Source organism: Dendronephthya gigantea, unplaced genomic scaffold, assembly GCF_004324835.1.
Source record: "Dendronephthya gigantea isolate DGI-Jeju-01 unplaced genomic scaffold, DenGig_1.0 000093F, whole genome shotgun sequence".
In the NCBI taxonomy this organism is placed as follows: Eukaryota; Metazoa; Cnidaria; class Anthozoa; order Malacalcyonacea; family Nephtheidae; genus Dendronephthya; species Dendronephthya gigantea.
This window is the reverse complement of record NW_021163103.1, coordinates 439,072-457,634: the sequence shown is the minus strand read 5'-3', so window position 1 is coordinate 457,634 and position 18,563 is coordinate 439,072. Positions and strand designations below refer to the sequence as shown.

Sequence of the window (18,563 nt, the reverse complement as noted above, 5' to 3'; positions counted from 1 at the left end):
TGTGTGTATCCATAATCCTCTGGGCCCTTGGTGTGACACTGATCTCATTATGTTCCATTCATTCAGGGCATCTGACTTTAAAACGCAAATATTCAAAAAGAAATAACGTGTCAACGGTATAAACTCTACAACTCTACGTTTCAAACCTTAATTTTCATTTTGGTTACAGTTAAGGCTTAGGTCAAACCGCTCAAACGTCGAGCTCATTTGCATTAGGTTCGGCTCATCAAAAGAGCTAGACCTAGGCCAACCTAGGCCTAAGTTGAGCCAACACCCTTGTTTTTGAAGGTCGAAAACACTGGCATTGTCAAGGTCAACTGAAATAAAAACTTCGAATATACTGGAATAAAGTACACTCGACCTTGGTAGTTATAAGTTATTGAACGTCGTGTACAGTGGTCAGTGGCCATAAATTTGACCTATTTCCAGCTTATCTGAGATCATGACATCATGAGGCGTCTCGACAAAATTGAGTTATCATACGTCTGGTGTTATTTGTCCTTATTTTTCTAACTAATAGTATAAAGGGCGGGAAATTTAAATTCTAATTTACAGTTAAGAAAAAATGAGCGTGTTTTCGACTAAATATAATAAAATTACTTTATATTTTCGAGTGTCGAAATCGTATGAGTGTCGAAGTCATATGAAGTCATTTTCGAGTGTCGAAGTCATATCGAAGTCATATGTGTGTGTTTCCTATTAGTGACTGAAATTAGTGAAATGAAAGAATAAAGGTCGATTATACCGGAACATGGTATGGTCGGTCATAGCTACTGCCTGGTCTCAAGTCTCGTTTACAATCGCAAATATTTTGTTAAATGTGCAAGCCTACAAGGCCTTGATTTCTTGTTATCGTTTACATTATTGTAATGGTTAAAGTTGGCTGACGATTATGTTTCTTGATGCAAACACATTGTCATTGGTCATTGGACATTGCTTTCCGCAGCACTTTGTCCAATGTGACCTTAGCTATAGGCATAGTTCTATCACTGAGAATTAATCATTCATTTTAAAGCTTTAACTTTAAGTGCATTGACTTTAGAGTTGTTTTGGTCATTATATTTTGTGGCTTTTTGTATGTCATTTTGGCTTTGATTTTAGTAATAGTTTTCGTATCTCATTATTTTCTCGCTGGAAATACAGCCCGGGTCTTCTGTCTGTATATACCAGAGTACAGTTTTCCAGTTAAAACTGTTAATCGCAATAATTTTAATTTTCGTCGTCTTACATAATATGCATGTGCTTTAGGATTTTCTTATGTCATGAACATAAAAAGCTCTATTCTTCTTCTTTTTAATTTTTAAGGTGATAAATTCAGTAAGTTATCTTTTGTGGCAAACACGGGCCCGCGTAATGTCTTGAGGTTGCAGTTTGTGATGTTTACGGAGTGAGATGTCTGTCTAACGAAAACTTACTGAATTTAAAAGTCAGATCGAAAGCCTGCCCTTGAAAATTGTTAAATCTTTTTCAGGTATATGTCAGATAAAAAAGCGTGGTATTGGCAATGGACGCAATTCAGTAGAACACGGCTATCTTCAGCTGGACGACGTCTCAGTGAACAGGATAGAAAACAGTCATCAGACTGTAAGTCTACACTCAAATGTAAAAATACACCGCAGACGCAGTGTTTGGTCAACAAGTGTCGTACTGAGTCGGAGAAGTGAGATCCTGATTTGTACACTAAAGTGAGTCATGTGCAAAAACCAGATATGCATTAATTATTTTTATAACACTTTGTCAGTTCAGGAATCATTTGCCTTCTGGCGTTTTCTGCTTGAGATATCATAACAAAATGTAACAGACTGGAGGCGGTGAACTAGTTTATAGTACAGCCACAGGCAACAAACTATAAGTAGTTCAATAGCTTGGGGACTGGTAGCTTGCCACAGAAAAACTGTCCGTGCGCCGGTACAACCAAAAACTTTTTGCAGTTTTCTTTGTTCAACTGTGGCTTTATACGTCGCATTTTGGTTAATTCGAACAATAGATAATGAGATGTAAATAAACTTTGATGTGGTTTATCATCTCATTATCTAATGTAATGTAAATGCGACGTGGATAAACTGGACCTGACCTAATATTATCTCGCCTGATCTTATGGTCCAATATAGTGAAGACGTGGGCTTAAATTGTAAGCACTAGTCATGATATATTTCATCGATGGACCAATGTAGCATCGCTAAAGGTTTGAATAATATTCAAGCAATGGAACATTATAACTAAAATAAACAAAAAGTAAAAGTTTCCCTAGCCAAAAGACACAAACTTCGCTAACTCAGTAACTCGTGAGCAGTGCTCGTGAGTCGTGACCAGTGTACCCGGCCATATCTCTGATATATTGTGTATTACCGGAACTATTACACTAGTGTCATATACCCGGGGTTTTGTGGTTTTACAAGTCAAATGTATATTAATAGTTTGCATTTTATAAAGTTGAACAATGGTTAAACACGAAAACGAAACAATTTATAATTTCCCCTGATTTTGCAGATAACAAGCAAAAATGGTGTTCGAATCGTATGTTGTCAGCATTTTAAACAAATTCCTTGGGCAATATGTGGAAAACCTCGACCCTTCACAATTTCAAATGTCGATATGGGGAGGTACAGTAGTTTGGTTTGTTTATAAAAACTCGTGACTCCAGCTTACAACCACTTCATGAAGCCGTCTACCTCTGGCTGCATTAACTAAACTATTCGATATTATGCTTGAAAAGTGAAAACATGCTTAATTTGGAATGTCGATTAGCTTGCATATGAATTTGAAATATATATATTATATTACACAGTATTTATATCAATTTGTATTATTTTCACGAGTATTGCTGCAATGCTGCTGTTCTTGCTTCTGCAGGTGATGTTAAATTGGAGAATTTGGTTTTAAAAGAAAATGCGCTGGTAAGGCTTTCTATGCGGTTAGAAATAAAGTGTTATTCGTTTTATTTTCTTGTTATTGTCTATTTAACTTTGCCCAGACATATGACTAGGCCCTTTTATTATCCTTTTAATAGTAATTAATAATTTATGAAACTTCCTACTTGGCTGAATTCAATAGAATTCTAAGCCTTTCATTAGTAGTTGCATTTTAAAACTACACTATTTTATTCCCTATTAAATCTAGATTTATATTATGTAAGGATTTACAATAGTTTCAGAAAGGACTAGGCTGACCTTCTTGAGTCCAGGGTGCAAATATAATGAAATATGAATTAAGTTATAGAATAAACATCCTGCTTAAGGGATGATCCAAGTTAAGAAGGCTGTTTTTAGTAATCAAGAAGTGATATGAGACTAATGAGAGCCAAAATTTTGTAATTTTATTACACTTTTTGTGGAACTAAATAATTTTTGTATGGTTATGCAATAATAGCTTAAAGTAGCCTGGACTGAAATATTATTGTAGAAGGCTTTTCCTTGCAGCAACAAGGTTTAGGTCAGGTTAACTCAAGGCCTGAGTGCTTCAGGACTTATATAAGCCCATTTTCTCATGACCAATCACTGATCATCAAATATCACTTTGCATTGTGAGATTAAATTTGCCTGGTAGAAGATGTGCTTTGGTGGTAAATGTCCTTTGGAGGACCTTAGCAAGGGGGTCATATGGTTTTTATATGGCATAATTATTTGTATTTTGGTGTAATTAAATTTTTATATGTCAGATATCCAATAACAATGAATTAGTTATAACATACTATTTATTAGTTAGTATATATATGATATATACAATAAATTAGTTACCTATATCATACAATTAATTAGTTATATTGCATGTTAGAGCTGACCTTCCCATATAAGCATTATCCTTTTGTTTGCATGTTAGAAGTAAGTGTCATAGGATTATAGTTGGTGTTTTGAGTTTAATCATTTATATGGATTCATCAACACAATTACATATAGTTACATAAAGAGTTACGTTGTAGATACATGGGGATAAACAATCTTAGAAAGAGTGAAACTGCAAAGTTTGTTTGCATCAAATATAGGAATGTTTGTATGTTTGTACTACACATGTAAGGAAGTAACACTTTCAGCTCAAAAAGTTTTTTAATGATTCATATAAATATGTACAAAATGTACAAATTTGGCAGGGTTATATTTCCACATTTACAGTATTTTGTTGCAAACAAACAGTTAATCCTGAGATCTGTTGTGTTGGATTTCATTCTTCTAGTTTAATTTATCCTATTAATTCTGCTATCAGCAACAGAGCAATTTTTATTTCTTATATATTTTCTATGTTAAGGATGAACTTGATCTGCCAGTTAAAGTGCTCAGAGGTCACTTAGGTGAGTGCATTTAAATTTGCAAGTTGTGATCTAACCAACTGTGACCAGACTAAGCCTACAATACTATGGGAGGTTGTATGTTTCTTTAGTCTTATCTCCTGTTTTTTTGCCAAATATTTTTTTATAATATTGTGCAATATTTGCAACTGTTTGACTTCACACAACAAGCCTCTTTGACTTCGAACAGGGAGAATTGTAGTACTTAGCAATTTTGTCATTCCAACTTGCAGGGTTGCCAGAACACAGGGAACCAGCAGAGGAGGTTGCCCCCCCCCCCTTGACTTAACAACTTTTACCTGTAGTAGAGGGGAGGAGGAAGGATGCTGTTTCACTTCATAAGATTACATTAGATATCTTGAGTGGAAATGCAACCAACCGTGCTTAAAGAATAAGATTTTACTCTGCGCTAGCTATTGCACTACGCAGCTGGTTTTTACGTCGTCTTGCTAATAATCCTGTGATCAATTTCATCCTCTGTCAGAACAGTAAATTTTTATGTTATTTTCATATTTCTTCCAGTCTCCTCTCCCTTGTTCGTGATTGCTAGTCGTTAAATACGTATCCTGTGCTATCCTATAACTCTTCCGTACTTCTAAGAACCCTTTTACGACTGTTTTCCAATTTTCCCTCAAATCATGTATTGAGTACCTAAAAAAGGCCGTAAAGACACTATATGGTACTAATGTTCCTCAGAATGGTCAGGTGTAGTAAAGAATTTCGGGGTACGAGCGGCATTTGTAAGGTTTTATCACCCTAAACTGTTTCCGTCGCCCATGAACCAGAGTGCAGCGTGGCAGCGTCCTATATTCTTTTGAAATCCTGTTTTGAACTCTACTCATGGAACTACAATACGCCACTGCTAACACAGATCCAAATTACCTTACTTCTAAACTTTCGAATGGTATACAAATTTGCGACAAAATTGTTAGGACCGTGATCCATGGTTTATACCGTGTTTCGATCAAATTCATGATATAATTGCAGGACTGTAACTTCCATCAAAACCGTGCTTAATTTTTTCATCTTTTCAAGGTCAACTTATATTAAAAATTCCATGGAAAAATCTCTATTCTGAACCTGTTGTCGCAAAAGTTGACGAAGTTTATCTTCTAGCAAGACCAAACACAGGTAAAGAACACCAGCAGATGTCTTCGAACCAGGTTAAGTTACTGCATGTCAACACAGGACCAACACCCAGGGTGTATGAAGATGATATTTTGATTCTTTTCTTTCAGATATAAAGTACAATGCAGAAAAGGAGGAGAAAATTTTACAGGAGAAGAAACAGCAAGAATTGACTGCAATTGAAGAGGCGATAAAATACGCGGAAGAAGCTAAAAATAAGAGTAAATAGCGTTGCTTTTTAAAAGGTCTTTCATATGCAAATACATGTCTGGAATATGTGGTGAATATTAAATACTTATTGCATCTTTTTGAAATTTTTTATTCGATTCTTTTAAGGTGATGAAGACAAGGAAAAAAGTTTGAGTTTTGCCGAGAAATTAGCTATGCATATTGTGAAAAATATTCAGGTTGGAATATTTTAGGAAACAAATTCCAATGTTTTAATTTTCGTCTCAATCAAAGTAAAATAATGAAATTTTCGTCATTTCCTATTTTGTAGGTGTTTGTGAGCAATATCCACATCAGATATGAAGACCCTGTACGTTACTTTTAAACTAACTATAAATTGTAAGATTATGTCCATAGTTTTTACTCATGAACATGATTATGGTATTTTAGTTGTCAAATGAAGATGGTCCCTTCTCTGTTGGTATAACTTTGGAAAACCTTTCTGCTGAGGTAACTATTATTGTACCATAAGCATTATTGTACCATATAACCATTATTGCACCATAACCATTATTGTACCATAACCAATATTGTACCATAACCATTATTGTACTATAACCATTGTTGTACTATAACCATTATTATACCATAACCAATATTGTACCATAACCATTATTGTAGTATAACCATTGTACCACTATACCGAATACCGAATATCATTACCATAAATATCATTACCACAAATATACAGTGACCACCATCATGACCATCAAAATCGCCATCACTAAACCAGTCTGACAATGACGAAAGATACGATCACAATGATCACCCTCGTGACCATGACATCTTCGCGACTACAACAGATGTGGTGACCACGATAATCCTTGTTGTCTTGATATGAAGAGTAATGTAATTTCTTTTGATGATTTCAGTCAGTTGATGATAATTGGCAGCCTGTGGTTATTGACTCAAAGCAGAGCTTGGTTAACAAGGTGACTAAGAAGTTTATTGTTCAACAGATTTACTTTGAATGAAGTAGCTCGCAAATACTATAAATTCACTTTAATACTCTTGTACAATTTACTAGCTTGCGAGACTTGACAACTTGGCTTTCTATTTAAACTCTCATGACAAGATTGGTGAATTGCCAACATCTGCTGACTGGGTGGTAAGTCATTTATGTACTTGCCCGGTGTAGCTTCGTATCCCTTGGGCTTAACATAGTTTTAATCCTTTAAGACATGATTAAAAAGACGATTATATTTTTCAATAGAATATTGCAAAGGCTGGAATTGCTAGAGGAGAATTTGGAGACAATCGTCCGGACAATTACAATTATGGTAATGGTTTGTTTGCTGCCGCAGTCATCGACTGATATGCAAAAAGCTGAATATTTTCTTTCTTTCTATAGTAATTAAACCTTTGACATTAAAGACAAAAGCAGTTCTTGATACAAATTCTGTTCCAAATCTTAGCATTCCAAAGGTACACTTTTTCATCGTCGATCAACTTTAGTGAGCGAAATAGTCATATTGAAACTTGAGAATAAAACATTCTTGTCAACTGTTTAAACTCTTAGCATTTTTTTTATTTATTTTTAGGTCTTTGTTGAGATCATTATGGAGGAGCTGGGCTTAGTCCTTTCACGACATCAGTTCAAAGATATTGTGAGACTGGCTGATAACTTTGATAGAATGAAAACTAACAGCCAATACCGAAAATACAAACCGTTCGTTCCTTTGGCTGGAAATTCAAAGGCCTGGTATGCAAGAATAATTTGAACTGTGATTGATTTGAATGCATTATCCAACTATTAGTTCCAAGCTATTCTTCCAGAGGTTCTATAACGGTTGGTCCTTCAAAACAACGTTTCCATCTTAACAAGACCGTCGTTAGGAGCTCAATTAGGGGGGTGTTGTATATCTATATATTCCTGTTCAATTAGGGGTAAAAACAGTCGCTATCAAAAGAAATCAGCTGGGGATAAGACGAATATATGAATATACCCCCCCCCCCCAAATAGGCTTCTCGTGACGGCCCTACATGTAAACTAATCTTCATACCTCGACTATCAGAGGTTCTTCAGAGGTCAGATAATAATACATCCTTTCAATCCAGTGGACACAACTTACACTGCTATTAGAAAACTGCACGTATACATGGTAACTGATGTTTTCATGAGGAATGTCTCGTTTTGAAAATGGATAGACTATGAATGTAACATAAATATATTCAGGTGGAACTACGCCATACATGCTGTGTTGGAGGAAGAAGTGAAAAGACGTTCAAGAAATTGGTCTTGGCAACATATTGTGAACCACAGGTTAGTTTGGGGGAAGATGATGATATAATGGTTGTGAGTATGTAATGATGTGCATGCATGGTAGTTGGGGTTAAGATAGTAGGAAATAAAGGTGGCAATTGTCGTAATTGGGTGATGGTTGTGATGATTGGGTGATGATGGCTGTGTTCAGGTGATAATGGCAGTGATTTGATGATAATAGTTGTGATTAGGTGATAATGATGTCATAACGGCGATGATGGTACATTCCTAAAGGAAATACTGTATCTTTATCTTGTTGAAGGATGACATGCCACAAATACATGAAACTGTACAAAGAAAAGCTCTCACATAAGAAGGTTTCAGATAAAGTCGAGAAAGAAATAAAGCAATATGAAGAGATTCTGGATGTTCTGAATATAACTATTTGGCGGAAGCAGGCAGAGATTGAGGTACGGGTACAGTTGTGACAATAATTTAGAAAATGATGATATAATTAATGTTTCCTGCGTAACAATATTTGACAGACGAAGAAAGAAGGAACGAATTACGAGTTGAACGAGAAACGAAAGAAAAGCGAAGGTGGTTGGTTCTCGGGATTTTTTGGAAAGAAATCCAAGGAATCCACTCAAGGTATACTTCTTAAAGGATCAACACTGTATTCATGACAAGAAATTGACTCACATTGACGTTAAGATATAGCCAAAATTCCATAGGTCGCGATTGATGATTATTACGTAATAAGTATCACCTCATATTCACAGATGACCTATGCGGTGTTCATCTAGTACCAGTATATAGGACTGATTTTGTTTGTAATCGTAATAATAGTTCAACCGAGACTTTTGATCCTTGTATATCGCTACTGCTTTTTAAATGTACATTTTGTTCTGTTTTATACTTTTTAACTTATTATGTAAACACTGCAAGCAATTTATTTTGTTTCCGTCGCAGGATTGTCCAAGGAAGAAGAAGCAGCTGAAGAACAAAAGTTGTACGCAGCAATTGGATACAGTGAGAGTGATGCTCCAGTTAAACTTCCTGCAGAGGTTCGTCAGTTATCAGCTTGGAGTTTCTTGCTAATGCCGTAACGGCCGTTGGCTATGAGCGCGTTAACAAGAAACTCCAAGCTGCTGAATACGCATTAAAATTTTTAATTCGTCATTTATCATTTCTCACACGCGAGGTTGAGAACCGACCACTAGGATCACTAGGATTCATTTACAAATATTGTGCAGTTTTGAGCCCACATATATAAATAAAGTCAATGTACAGTAGACGTCATGTAGCAATGGTTTTTGTGCAATACTTGTTCATCTAGCAGCTGCGCTTCTCCGCACGTAATGCCTGTACTGCATGCTGTTAATCTCTCCTGTCTTCTCCTTATTTATTCTTTCAAAAAGCTCACAGCTTTCACTCGTCTCTCAAAATCCAAATATTTCACGTCAAATTTGTTTTTCCAGTATGTTGCATATAGGTTGAAGTTTGGGCAAAAACGAATAGCTATTGAAATGCGAGATGATTCAGTTGAGCCTGCATGCAGTGTGTCCAGTGTTGCCTTGGAGGATCTGTTTATGGAACTTGGTTACAGGCCTGGGGCCCAGGCTGTAAGGTATTGACAACCGATATTGGTCATTTTCAATTGTTTTTGTTTACAACCAAAAAACAAACAAAGACAGCACCATGTAGTGTCTCGGTCGACTGCCACTGGTGCTTAATGAAAACGTAATGAGAACTTATTTTTATTAATAGCGTGGTGACCAAACTGGGCAATCTGAATGTTCTTGGTTGCCCTTTGGAAAATCAAAGCCCTCCAGACATAATAAGATCAGTTGCTGGCGATACAGGTGCTGTATGACCTACACGATATTCAGTGTTAGACCGTCTTTTTTAATGACGTCCAGTATAGAGTTATTCCAACCGATATCTAAGCATTGTGTAGCCAAAGCTATCTTCATGAAATTTTTATGATTTATGATTTTTCTGATCCTAGATATTGCAGACTATGTTAACGCCTCGTTTGAAACTAATCCACTGGATGGAAAATGTGATCAAAGACTCAAACTGGCTGTTCAACCATTGGAGGTCATTTATCACGCGGTGAGTCAGAGCTTAATATCAGCGAACAGTTCTACCTATTGTGTTCACGAGAGTCGCAGGAGAACTTGGAGAACTTGGATCTTAGTTAATTTGTTAAGAGTGTCTTGCAGAGTCCCGACTACATTTATACCACCTGACGAAGACAGTCTCATGTAGTTTTCTTTTTCATTTTCAGAATACGGTTGAAAATCTCATGAATTTCTTTAAACTTCCCGAAGATGTTCAATTATCAGAGTAAGTTCCAGTTGATGGCATAATCTTTTTGCAGTGATGATTCTTAAGACGTTTTTAGGACGAAGTCTTGCCAAGAAAATCTATGTCATCCGTTCTAATAGACTTTGATTATTTGGGGTCGCTGTATTCCTTTTATATCTTAGTAATAAAGGCTGTTCAAAGCAAGGATTCGGCTTGTTTTATCATCACAGCCCTCGTTCTATCCATCAAAGTGATTTAATTCAATCTAGTTCTAGAATAATAAAATATTTATTATATAGGATCTCTGCTGCGGCATATTCTCAAATTGATGGACTTCGAAATCAGTCGAGAACAAATCTTTCTTACGCTATTGAAACACGCACGGTAATTACGGAACATGTTTCCACTATGGAGATGAATTTATATCCAGTTTGGATGAGTCAAAATCTCTTTAACTGCAAATGTTTGATAGTGATTTGGAAGATCTTGCCTAAGATTTATTAATTTATTTTGCTTCTTTCTGTTCTTTTAGCTCCTTGATGTCGATATTTTGATTCATTCTCCATTTGTTATTGTCCCGCAAAACGGAATTTTAACCGAGTAAGATTTTATTAAATATGCGACAAAGCATGTTGCGAGTTCACGTGGAGGATATTATAATCAGGAGGGGAGATATACTGACACGTGCCATGATCCCTTGATTGTGTCAAGGGATCATGGCACGTGTCAATGTATTTTCATTCTCAGACTTAGGAAATTGTCAATTGTAGGAATTGTTCAATGCTTGTTATTGATCTTGGATGCTTGAAAGTGAGCAGTGATCCATCTCAAGAACGAATTACAAACACAAAAGTATGTTGTCTGTATCGCTTATAATAATATGTCAATGATTATTATAATTATATCTGTATAATAATAGTCATCTATAACTATAGCTATCACAATATCTATACAGATAGTATTGCTATACATACGTAGATTCTGCATGTTTTTTGGCTCACTGTATTGTTTGGTTATCTTTGACGATCTTTTGTCTTTTCATAAATTATGCAGTTGATGAGCCCCGAGGAACTGGAAGAAAAAGTGTACGATCGTTTTAATATTGAAATGAAGCAACTGCAGATCTTGATGGCAAAACCAGGTAGAGAGAGAGAGAGAGTGAGTTAATATGCGCTAAAATTTAAAGATTGGAACTGTGGAATTTTGAAAAAATATTTTAATGTAATATCTGCAGATGTTACAATGGCAGTGTTTATTGCCAACTGTCACTAAATTCCTATTATTATCCAGGTGAAGATTGGAAGGAATGTCGTAACGAAGAAAACTCCTCACTTCATATATTGAAACCATTTGGACTTGACATTCAACTTTCCAAGTGCCTCGCTGCTGATGACGTCAGACTAACACAGTATGTAAACCCGACAACACATTGACATGCATCAGATAAAATGGAAAATGAATAATTGCGCCTTTATTTTCCAGGATCCGTCTTGCTGGTGTTCTTTCCAGTCTACAGCTTCATGTCACGGATAAAAGACTGGACAATTTGATGAAGGTATTGCAGTATGAAATACACCTTAAACGATTAAACAACTCTTTACAAAGACTTTTCTACATTTCTTTCAGCTTGCGTTGTCAATCCCAATACCTGGTGAAACGGACACTAGTTTAGACGTAAAGAAGTCACAGGTATACTTTCATTACATTTTCTTACGACGAGTTTCACTGAGCTTTTTCATCAACTTTAGAATTATTACATGCGCAGCTATTTTTTCAACTGAAGGCTAATAATTGTGTGATTGGAAACAATCAAGATTGATTTGACCACTATTAACACTGATTTATACCTTAAATTCGTTCACAAGTTTGTTATTTTATTTTTAGTCTTTTCAACGTGAGGTAAAGACAGCAGCACAAGTATCTGCCTTGGATGTTGTGGTAGAGAAAGAGACAGAAACGTCAGACGAGCTTTTCGAAACTCCACCTGAAAGCCCAGAAAACAGCAGCATTGAATTACCTGCAGGGTATATATAATTGTGATTTTTGAAAGTTTTTCCGATTGACCAAATACCTGTTTTTCTTGTTTTTGATGGTACAGTTTGTTGACAATTCATTAGTTCAGTAAAATCTAAACTACGCCATGAAGAAGCAAAACTGAAATAGAAGTTATGGTTTTGAAAACCACGTCAATAAGATGAAGAGTAACTAACGATCAATGTTTTGTTTGTTATTGTCAAGCCCTGACAAGGTGTCGAATAATGACAAGGAACTGATGAAATTAGCAAAAGCAGAACAGACTAACGTTGCTGTGAAGTTTGAAATTCTTCAGGTACAGATTAAATTCTCCGTTTATAATAACAGTGGATAACTCTTTACTAAATGGTTCAGTTTACCTTGAAAGTCACGTCATCATTTTTGATCACAGATTATGCAGTATTAAGATGCGTTGATACGGAATATCAGAAACTTATTTCTCATCTGTAGATTAACATAACAATATCAAAACAAGATCAATTCGGTATTGAAACGCCGCAACTTGAAGTAGACCTTCTAAAACTTGGTACCCAGGTCTTTGTGCGTCAATATGATCTAACGGTCATGGCGAATATTGGTGATATTCTGGTTAAAGAAATGATTCATGGAATTGGTGGAGCTCCATTAGAGCTGGTCAGCACTCCTGCAGATCTTGATATACTTGCTGTGAAGTTCATCCAGGTAACTAGTACAATAGTTCAGCTCCGGATTAACAAGTTTCAATCTGTTTGGATCTGTAAGAACTGTTTAGAGCTCGCCAGTATATTTATGCGTAGTTTTAAGTTTTTTCCTGTGCATGGTAATTCCTACATTTTCCTACAATTTTAGGCGGATCAAAATCACCCCAAATTCAAAGAAGCGTTTAACTCTACAGAGAAAGCCATTGATGTACAGTTAGCTTCACTGAAAGTCATTTTACATCAAGAAGCTTTGTTAAATATAATGGAATTTGCAAACAATCTATTACCAGCAAGGTTAGTGTTTTTCTCTTGATCTTTGGGTCTTTGACAGGGTTTGTGAAATGATCGTATGCCAGGAGTTGAAAGTTTTAAAGAGAAGGGATTGAAGTCCACAAAATGTGTAATATCAAACTCTTTGTTAAATACAGTGGTGCAAAATGAAAATGCCTTTATTATGCAATTTATAAAAAAGTTAGGCAGCTAGTGTGTACTCAATGCTTTGCCAGGTCTGTTGAATTTCATGCAAAGATAGCCTGCAAACTGAAGTTAAGTATTTTCTTTTGATTCTTAATTTAGCGAAGAAACAATTGTAACTGAGAAACAAGAAGAGCTTGCAGCAGTTGTCACTGATGAAGATAAAACAGACGATGATAAAACAGCTTTAGCAAAGAAGAGCGTTCAAGATGAAGTGATCGAAGTCAGAGTGGATGCACGATTAGGGGAGTTCACTGCTGTTATAACCTCAATGAATGGAGATCTCGCTGAACTGCAAATGAAACGTAAAGTCTTACATTTCATTACCTTAAGATAACTTGCTCAAATCGGAAACCTGATATTCAGTTTATTTCGTAGAACTTGAGGCTGGTGTATCAATGTTACCAGACAGGATCACTGTCTTAGCAAGGTTGGATGTGTACTTACTTCGATAAATCTTTTATTAATAAGCCTTGAATTTTAGAAATAATTGATGTGTGTCTTCTAGAATGCAAGATTTCTCAGTTGTGGATGGCTTAGCGAACGCTCTTTATCCTAAGGTGAGACACTTCTAATAAGCAACGAGTTTTGAAAATGAGTACAGCCTAATTTTATCATATTGTTTTATTATTCCAGATCGTTTCAATTGTCAATGAAGAGGTCTTTCATGTGGAGGTAGAAATATAACAGTCCAGTTAGTTCTCAGCATGACTTGTGAAACAATCTACATAAGATAGGAGATATAAACGATCCTTATTTATTTCCAAGTTGGTGATATATAACGGTGCTACAGAAGGACAGAATTATGGCAACATGGAGAAAGTTGACACAAAGTTTCTCATGAATGTTGGCCGAATTAAAGTGATATTTCTGAACCGCTTTGTCAACAATTTATTGGTAGGTTAAATCATGTATCTCCACATTAAACTGTCTCGTCCAAGTTGAGATCTTACAGCTAAACGTTGCTTGTTTACTATTGACCGAACAAGAATTAATATTTGTGGAATTTTTTAGGAATTTATAAGCAATTTCCAACGTGCCCAAGAAGCAATTCAAAATGCTGGTAAAACAGCAGCACAGAGTGCAACACAGTCTGTGAGTATATTAAGAAACGTTTGAGCAATATACCCAGCCCAGCTGCCCAAGGGATTTTAGTGATTACTTGCTGAACTTAATAATTGTCTTATCAAACTTTCAGAGGTTGATTTAGTCAACTCAAACTTATTTATGCTCTTGCTTTAGTTACAAGAGTATAACAAGAATAGTCCACGTGTTAAGCTGGACGTTTCTATCCAAGCCCCCCTGGTTATTATTCCAGTCAACAGTCAGTCTGACCGCGCTCTGGTTGCTAATCTTGGCAACTTGGAGGTGCACAACAATTTCAAGGTCGTTCACGGAGGGGAGGGACAAGATATTGCTGTCGTTGATAATATGGCTGTGTCCTTCACCTCGCTTCAAGTTTCTGTGTATGTCATTGTTTTTCATCCATTTTTAAATACTAGCCGTCGTTATGGTAGTTAGTGTACTTTCTTTAATATTTGTCACTATTATTTTCCATAGCGCAATCATATCAAAAGATGAAACAATTGTCGCTCAAAGATTTATCTTAAAACCCATCAGCCTGGAGTTGTCGCTCGCCCGAAGTCTTTCCTCGTGGTATCACGACATTCCCGATGTTGACATCGCTGGCCAACTGCACGCTGTCAATGTTAGTTATTACAATGTTCAATTTATATGGGGCAGCGTTATATCTGTTTTCTAGAGATTCAGTGGAACTAAGCTACACAGTTTTCAATTTAAGCGCCGGTATTGTAATGATCAAATGTTGTATACTACAAGAAAACCTAATTAAAACCGCATGAATTCTGTGTTAAGAAATCTAATTACAAGTTTGCTCTACAACATCTGACAAACACGATTGCTTCGTATTTATTTTAGATTGACATTGGTACAGATGACATTAAGACTGCTCTGGCAATTACATCTCAAAATTTAACTGAAGGAGCAACAATAAGCAGCGGTGAGTTACGAATACAAAACACGTCACCTTTCAAATTCTTTCTAACACGATTATTCCGGATTTGCCATTGTATCAATGCGTGTATGTGATTTACGACACAGTCAAATAACTACTCATATTTGTCATGATTTCTGCACAACATCAAATTTACCACCGAACTTTATAAACAGTACTCAACGCATCATACGTTATATCCCTGTTTATCCCCCTCCCCTCCTTGCGATTTGATTTCACATGTCAAATAACCATAAAATAATTACTCTTTAGACGCTGAAGACGAGAAATACTCCAGCACAGAATCATCTTTGGCAGTTTTAGAAACTCCAGGTTTGGAACGATGATCCCTGTCTTTATTGTTTTAAGAATTTGTATCATTACTTCCTTGTAATAAAATCTTGCATGGTTTATGTAGATGAAGAAGTAAGCGAAGTTGTGGATGAAAACAAGACTTGGGTAGCGGTCAAATTTATGTTCAGTGTTGAGACAGTGGCAGCAAGGATATATAAAAATGTTAAGGAACTGGTAATTTTCTGCATATTTCTCGCCAACTTGAACTACTCTCATTTTTAATCCTCTCACGTTTTTATATTTCAGGATGCGAATGACAAAGAAACCTGGGATCATCCGGCTGATTATTGTCTTGGTTATTTTTCATTGGACAACTTTAAAGTCGCTGGGTCTTTACTTGCTAATGGTGCAATGGACGCCTCGGTTGTTTTACAGACAATCCGGTTGGATGACAAAAGACCCGCTTTGGAGAAAGGAATTACAACGTTAGTTTTCGCTCTTAGTGTATTCATGCTTCTGTCTGCATGTCTGAACTCATTGGAATACAAGTTACAACTAGATTATTAATATTGTTCCTTGTGGCAAAGTAGATAGGATTTAGAACAAACTCAACGACAGGAAGAACTATTTTCGTTTTCGTAAGTAAAGAGTAAATGAAATGGACTTGGAGTGAAATATCATCATTGTTTTGTAGTATGATAGAAAGGCGTACAGATGAAAAGATGTCGCTTTCAGATACGTCAAACATGATCGATCTGCAGTTTGTACAAAGTAAAGGATTGGACAAGCAAAGTAAGTGATAAGTGGGTGGTCAAAAGATAACTAATAGAAGGTTAATTAATAGAGTCATGTTCACGGTAGAGATTAATCTGGTGTTTTTAGTAATACCTACACTAGACTATCACGTTTGAGAGACCTCTCAAAACATGGCTAGCACAACCGATGACATCTTATCCTTACTGCCTCGACCACCACATTTAGGATACCATGTATACTTACATTTGTCCATATTATTCTTTTCTATAGTCACCATACTCGTGAAAGGGACGTCAGTCATTGTCAATGTCGAGTTTTTATTGGTTCTCTCGACCGTCTTCACAGAAGCATTTGACGAAGCTCCTGCAAAAGAGTCTGAAAGCACAGCTGAAGTTCTCGCTGAGGCTAGAATGAAATCAACTGATCTCGCAAGTTCATCTACTGCTGTACCAACGGCTGTTAATCAGAGTCCAGCTCTCCAACTGACTATAAAGGTTGAAGAACCAGAGATATTTCTGCTGGCTGATGCTAAGCAAAAGAGTACAAATGCTTTAGTTGTCAAGGTAAGCTGATATGTTCTGTTTTATCCCCAGTAAAAAACAACTTTATGAAGTCAGTTTAGCTGGATTCCTTGCAAAGTACCGCAGAACATAAAATGAAAATAACATTTATAGTTTACTGGAGAAATAGTTACATAACGGACATTCATTGTAATCAAGATAATCGATTACTTGTTTTTTTAGAGTACCCTGGATTTGAGTTTAACGATACGAGATGAGCGAATGTTTTTGCAAACTTACATACAGAATCTTCATATTGTGACTGCATCGTTTGAGAAAAGTCGCAGAGAAATCTCACAAGCTGACGTATGCTCGTTGTTTGTTTGTTTTTGCTGTTTCACGATTGTTTTTTTAGATATTTGTGAGCACATCCATCACAAGGTTTGTATTACGTCAAAGTCAGATTGTGGAATGCATTTTCTTTTGCTTAGGTTCTCAGAGTGAAGCAAATCGGTCTTCATTTATCGTCTATGATTGGTGGCCGACCCCATATTGATCTGAACACAACTGTAGCCTATCTTAATGTCTCGCCTGCTTTCGTTGGCATAGCAACAGCGGTGGCGTCATCACTTGGCCCGTCCAAGGTTAGTCAGAGTAAAAAACTCACTGATCTTATTCTAAAAGTTTATAAAATTCATCCAATTTGATAATCTTCCACTGTGCCAATTCTCATTTCACTAAAGGACGAAGAATCAGAAAAGAATAACGAAGATGTTCCTGATTTGTTCAAGCCAGATGACATTGCAGATTCTAATAATTGGTATCTTAAAGAAGGTTTGTTGTTTGTTGTTTGTTGTTGCTGCGTGAGGTTTGTTTAGTAATGTCAGTAAGCGTCTGTGTCTGTGGAACTTTTTTGACTGTTCTCTCGCTTGTAAAAGGGCACTTCCATTCAGTTAGACACTGTGAGTCTGTGAAGCACAGCGATTTTCAGAAGTACTCTGCTCGCACTAGATGAGGAATAAAACCTCTTGTAGCGAAGAAAAGGTTCTTTCCGTAGTAACACGTGATCAAAAGACATGATTAACTTGATTTGTAAGGCGAGAGCATGAAACTATCGTGATCTTCACTAAAACCAGCTTCGTTTATTTCTCAGTTACCAGAGGTCAGCTCGTACCAGGCAGTAGAATTTTCGCTCGAGCCAAAGATCTTAAAAGCTACGCCCCAGGGTTGATCACAGACGTTGACCAAAGAATAAAAGCTGTTTTGGATGATGGGAGCAACTGGTCATGTGATATAAATGATGTCGCAGGCGTGGTCCTGGACGAAATACCGCTGGTTAAGGAGATTACTGTCGGTACGAAAGTCATATCTTTGGTTAAAGAGGGAGAGCCAATGCAGGCAGGTATAGTTATAAAGCTGATGGAGAGTTCTGATACTGAAAACCCAAATGTTTTGGTGAGATTCTCACAGCAACAAGAGGAAGTCAAGCCTTTCGAATATATCCGTCTTTTGCGAAGTGTAAAATATGGAGGTGAGCGAATTTGTTTCCTTTTTTCTTTTGTAGTTTTGTCATACACGCTTATTTTTTGTCGTTTCAACGGTGTTGGTCTCATTTCTTTAACTTTCCTTGGCCTGGCTGAAGATTAACCTCGTCTCA

At 36.4% G+C, this 18,563-nt stretch overlaps 1 protein-coding gene across 1 annotated transcript in view; it reads left to right on the top strand.

Annotated features, from left to right (window-relative positions):
* Nucleotides 1-2,395: 2,395 nt before the first annotated feature.
* Nucleotides 2,396-18,563, top strand: part of LOC114533583 (vacuolar protein sorting-associated protein 13A-like) — a 28,656-nt gene continuing 12,488 nt past the window's right edge. The window contains exons 1-50 of the mRNA XM_028555127.1: nt 2,396-2,603; nt 2,854-2,897; nt 4,243-4,285; nt 5,318-5,413; nt 5,521-5,631; nt 5,747-5,817; nt 5,910-5,948; nt 6,029-6,088; nt 6,511-6,570; nt 6,666-6,746; nt 6,852-6,918; nt 6,990-7,063; nt 7,180-7,340; nt 7,815-7,901; nt 8,164-8,311; nt 8,387-8,492; nt 8,814-8,908; nt 9,323-9,471; nt 9,612-9,706; nt 9,853-9,959; nt 10,135-10,193; nt 10,454-10,538; nt 10,687-10,754; nt 10,925-11,006; nt 11,208-11,295; nt 11,445-11,562; nt 11,637-11,709; nt 11,781-11,843; nt 12,039-12,178; nt 12,393-12,483; nt 12,639-12,869; nt 13,017-13,162; nt 13,445-13,647; nt 13,721-13,772; nt 13,851-13,902; nt 13,979-14,017; nt 14,111-14,239; nt 14,357-14,437; nt 14,585-14,808; nt 14,903-15,050; nt 15,281-15,362; nt 15,630-15,689; nt 15,775-15,884; nt 15,957-16,135; nt 16,345-16,442; nt 16,677-16,969; nt 17,150-17,272; nt 17,398-17,550; nt 17,650-17,740; nt 18,060-18,437. Coding sequence (XP_028410928.1) covers nt 2,504-2,603; nt 2,854-2,897; nt 4,243-4,285; nt 5,318-5,413; nt 5,521-5,631; nt 5,747-5,817; nt 5,910-5,948; nt 6,029-6,088; nt 6,511-6,570; nt 6,666-6,746; nt 6,852-6,918; nt 6,990-7,063; nt 7,180-7,340; nt 7,815-7,901; nt 8,164-8,311; nt 8,387-8,492; nt 8,814-8,908; nt 9,323-9,471; nt 9,612-9,706; nt 9,853-9,959; nt 10,135-10,193; nt 10,454-10,538; nt 10,687-10,754; nt 10,925-11,006; nt 11,208-11,295; nt 11,445-11,562; nt 11,637-11,709; nt 11,781-11,843; nt 12,039-12,178; nt 12,393-12,483; nt 12,639-12,869; nt 13,017-13,162; nt 13,445-13,647; nt 13,721-13,772; nt 13,851-13,902; nt 13,979-14,017; nt 14,111-14,239; nt 14,357-14,437; nt 14,585-14,808; nt 14,903-15,050; nt 15,281-15,362; nt 15,630-15,689; nt 15,775-15,884; nt 15,957-16,135; nt 16,345-16,442; nt 16,677-16,969; nt 17,150-17,272; nt 17,398-17,550; nt 17,650-17,740; nt 18,060-18,437 — 5,533 coding nt within the window. The 5' untranslated portion in view covers nt 2,396-2,503. The remainder of the gene's footprint in view (nt 2,604-2,853; nt 2,898-4,242; nt 4,286-5,317; nt 5,414-5,520; nt 5,632-5,746; nt 5,818-5,909; nt 5,949-6,028; nt 6,089-6,510; nt 6,571-6,665; nt 6,747-6,851; nt 6,919-6,989; nt 7,064-7,179; nt 7,341-7,814; nt 7,902-8,163; nt 8,312-8,386; nt 8,493-8,813; nt 8,909-9,322; nt 9,472-9,611; nt 9,707-9,852; nt 9,960-10,134; nt 10,194-10,453; nt 10,539-10,686; nt 10,755-10,924; nt 11,007-11,207; nt 11,296-11,444; nt 11,563-11,636; nt 11,710-11,780; nt 11,844-12,038; nt 12,179-12,392; nt 12,484-12,638; nt 12,870-13,016; nt 13,163-13,444; nt 13,648-13,720; nt 13,773-13,850; nt 13,903-13,978; nt 14,018-14,110; nt 14,240-14,356; nt 14,438-14,584; nt 14,809-14,902; nt 15,051-15,280; nt 15,363-15,629; nt 15,690-15,774; nt 15,885-15,956; nt 16,136-16,344; nt 16,443-16,676; nt 16,970-17,149; nt 17,273-17,397; nt 17,551-17,649; nt 17,741-18,059; nt 18,438-18,563) is intronic.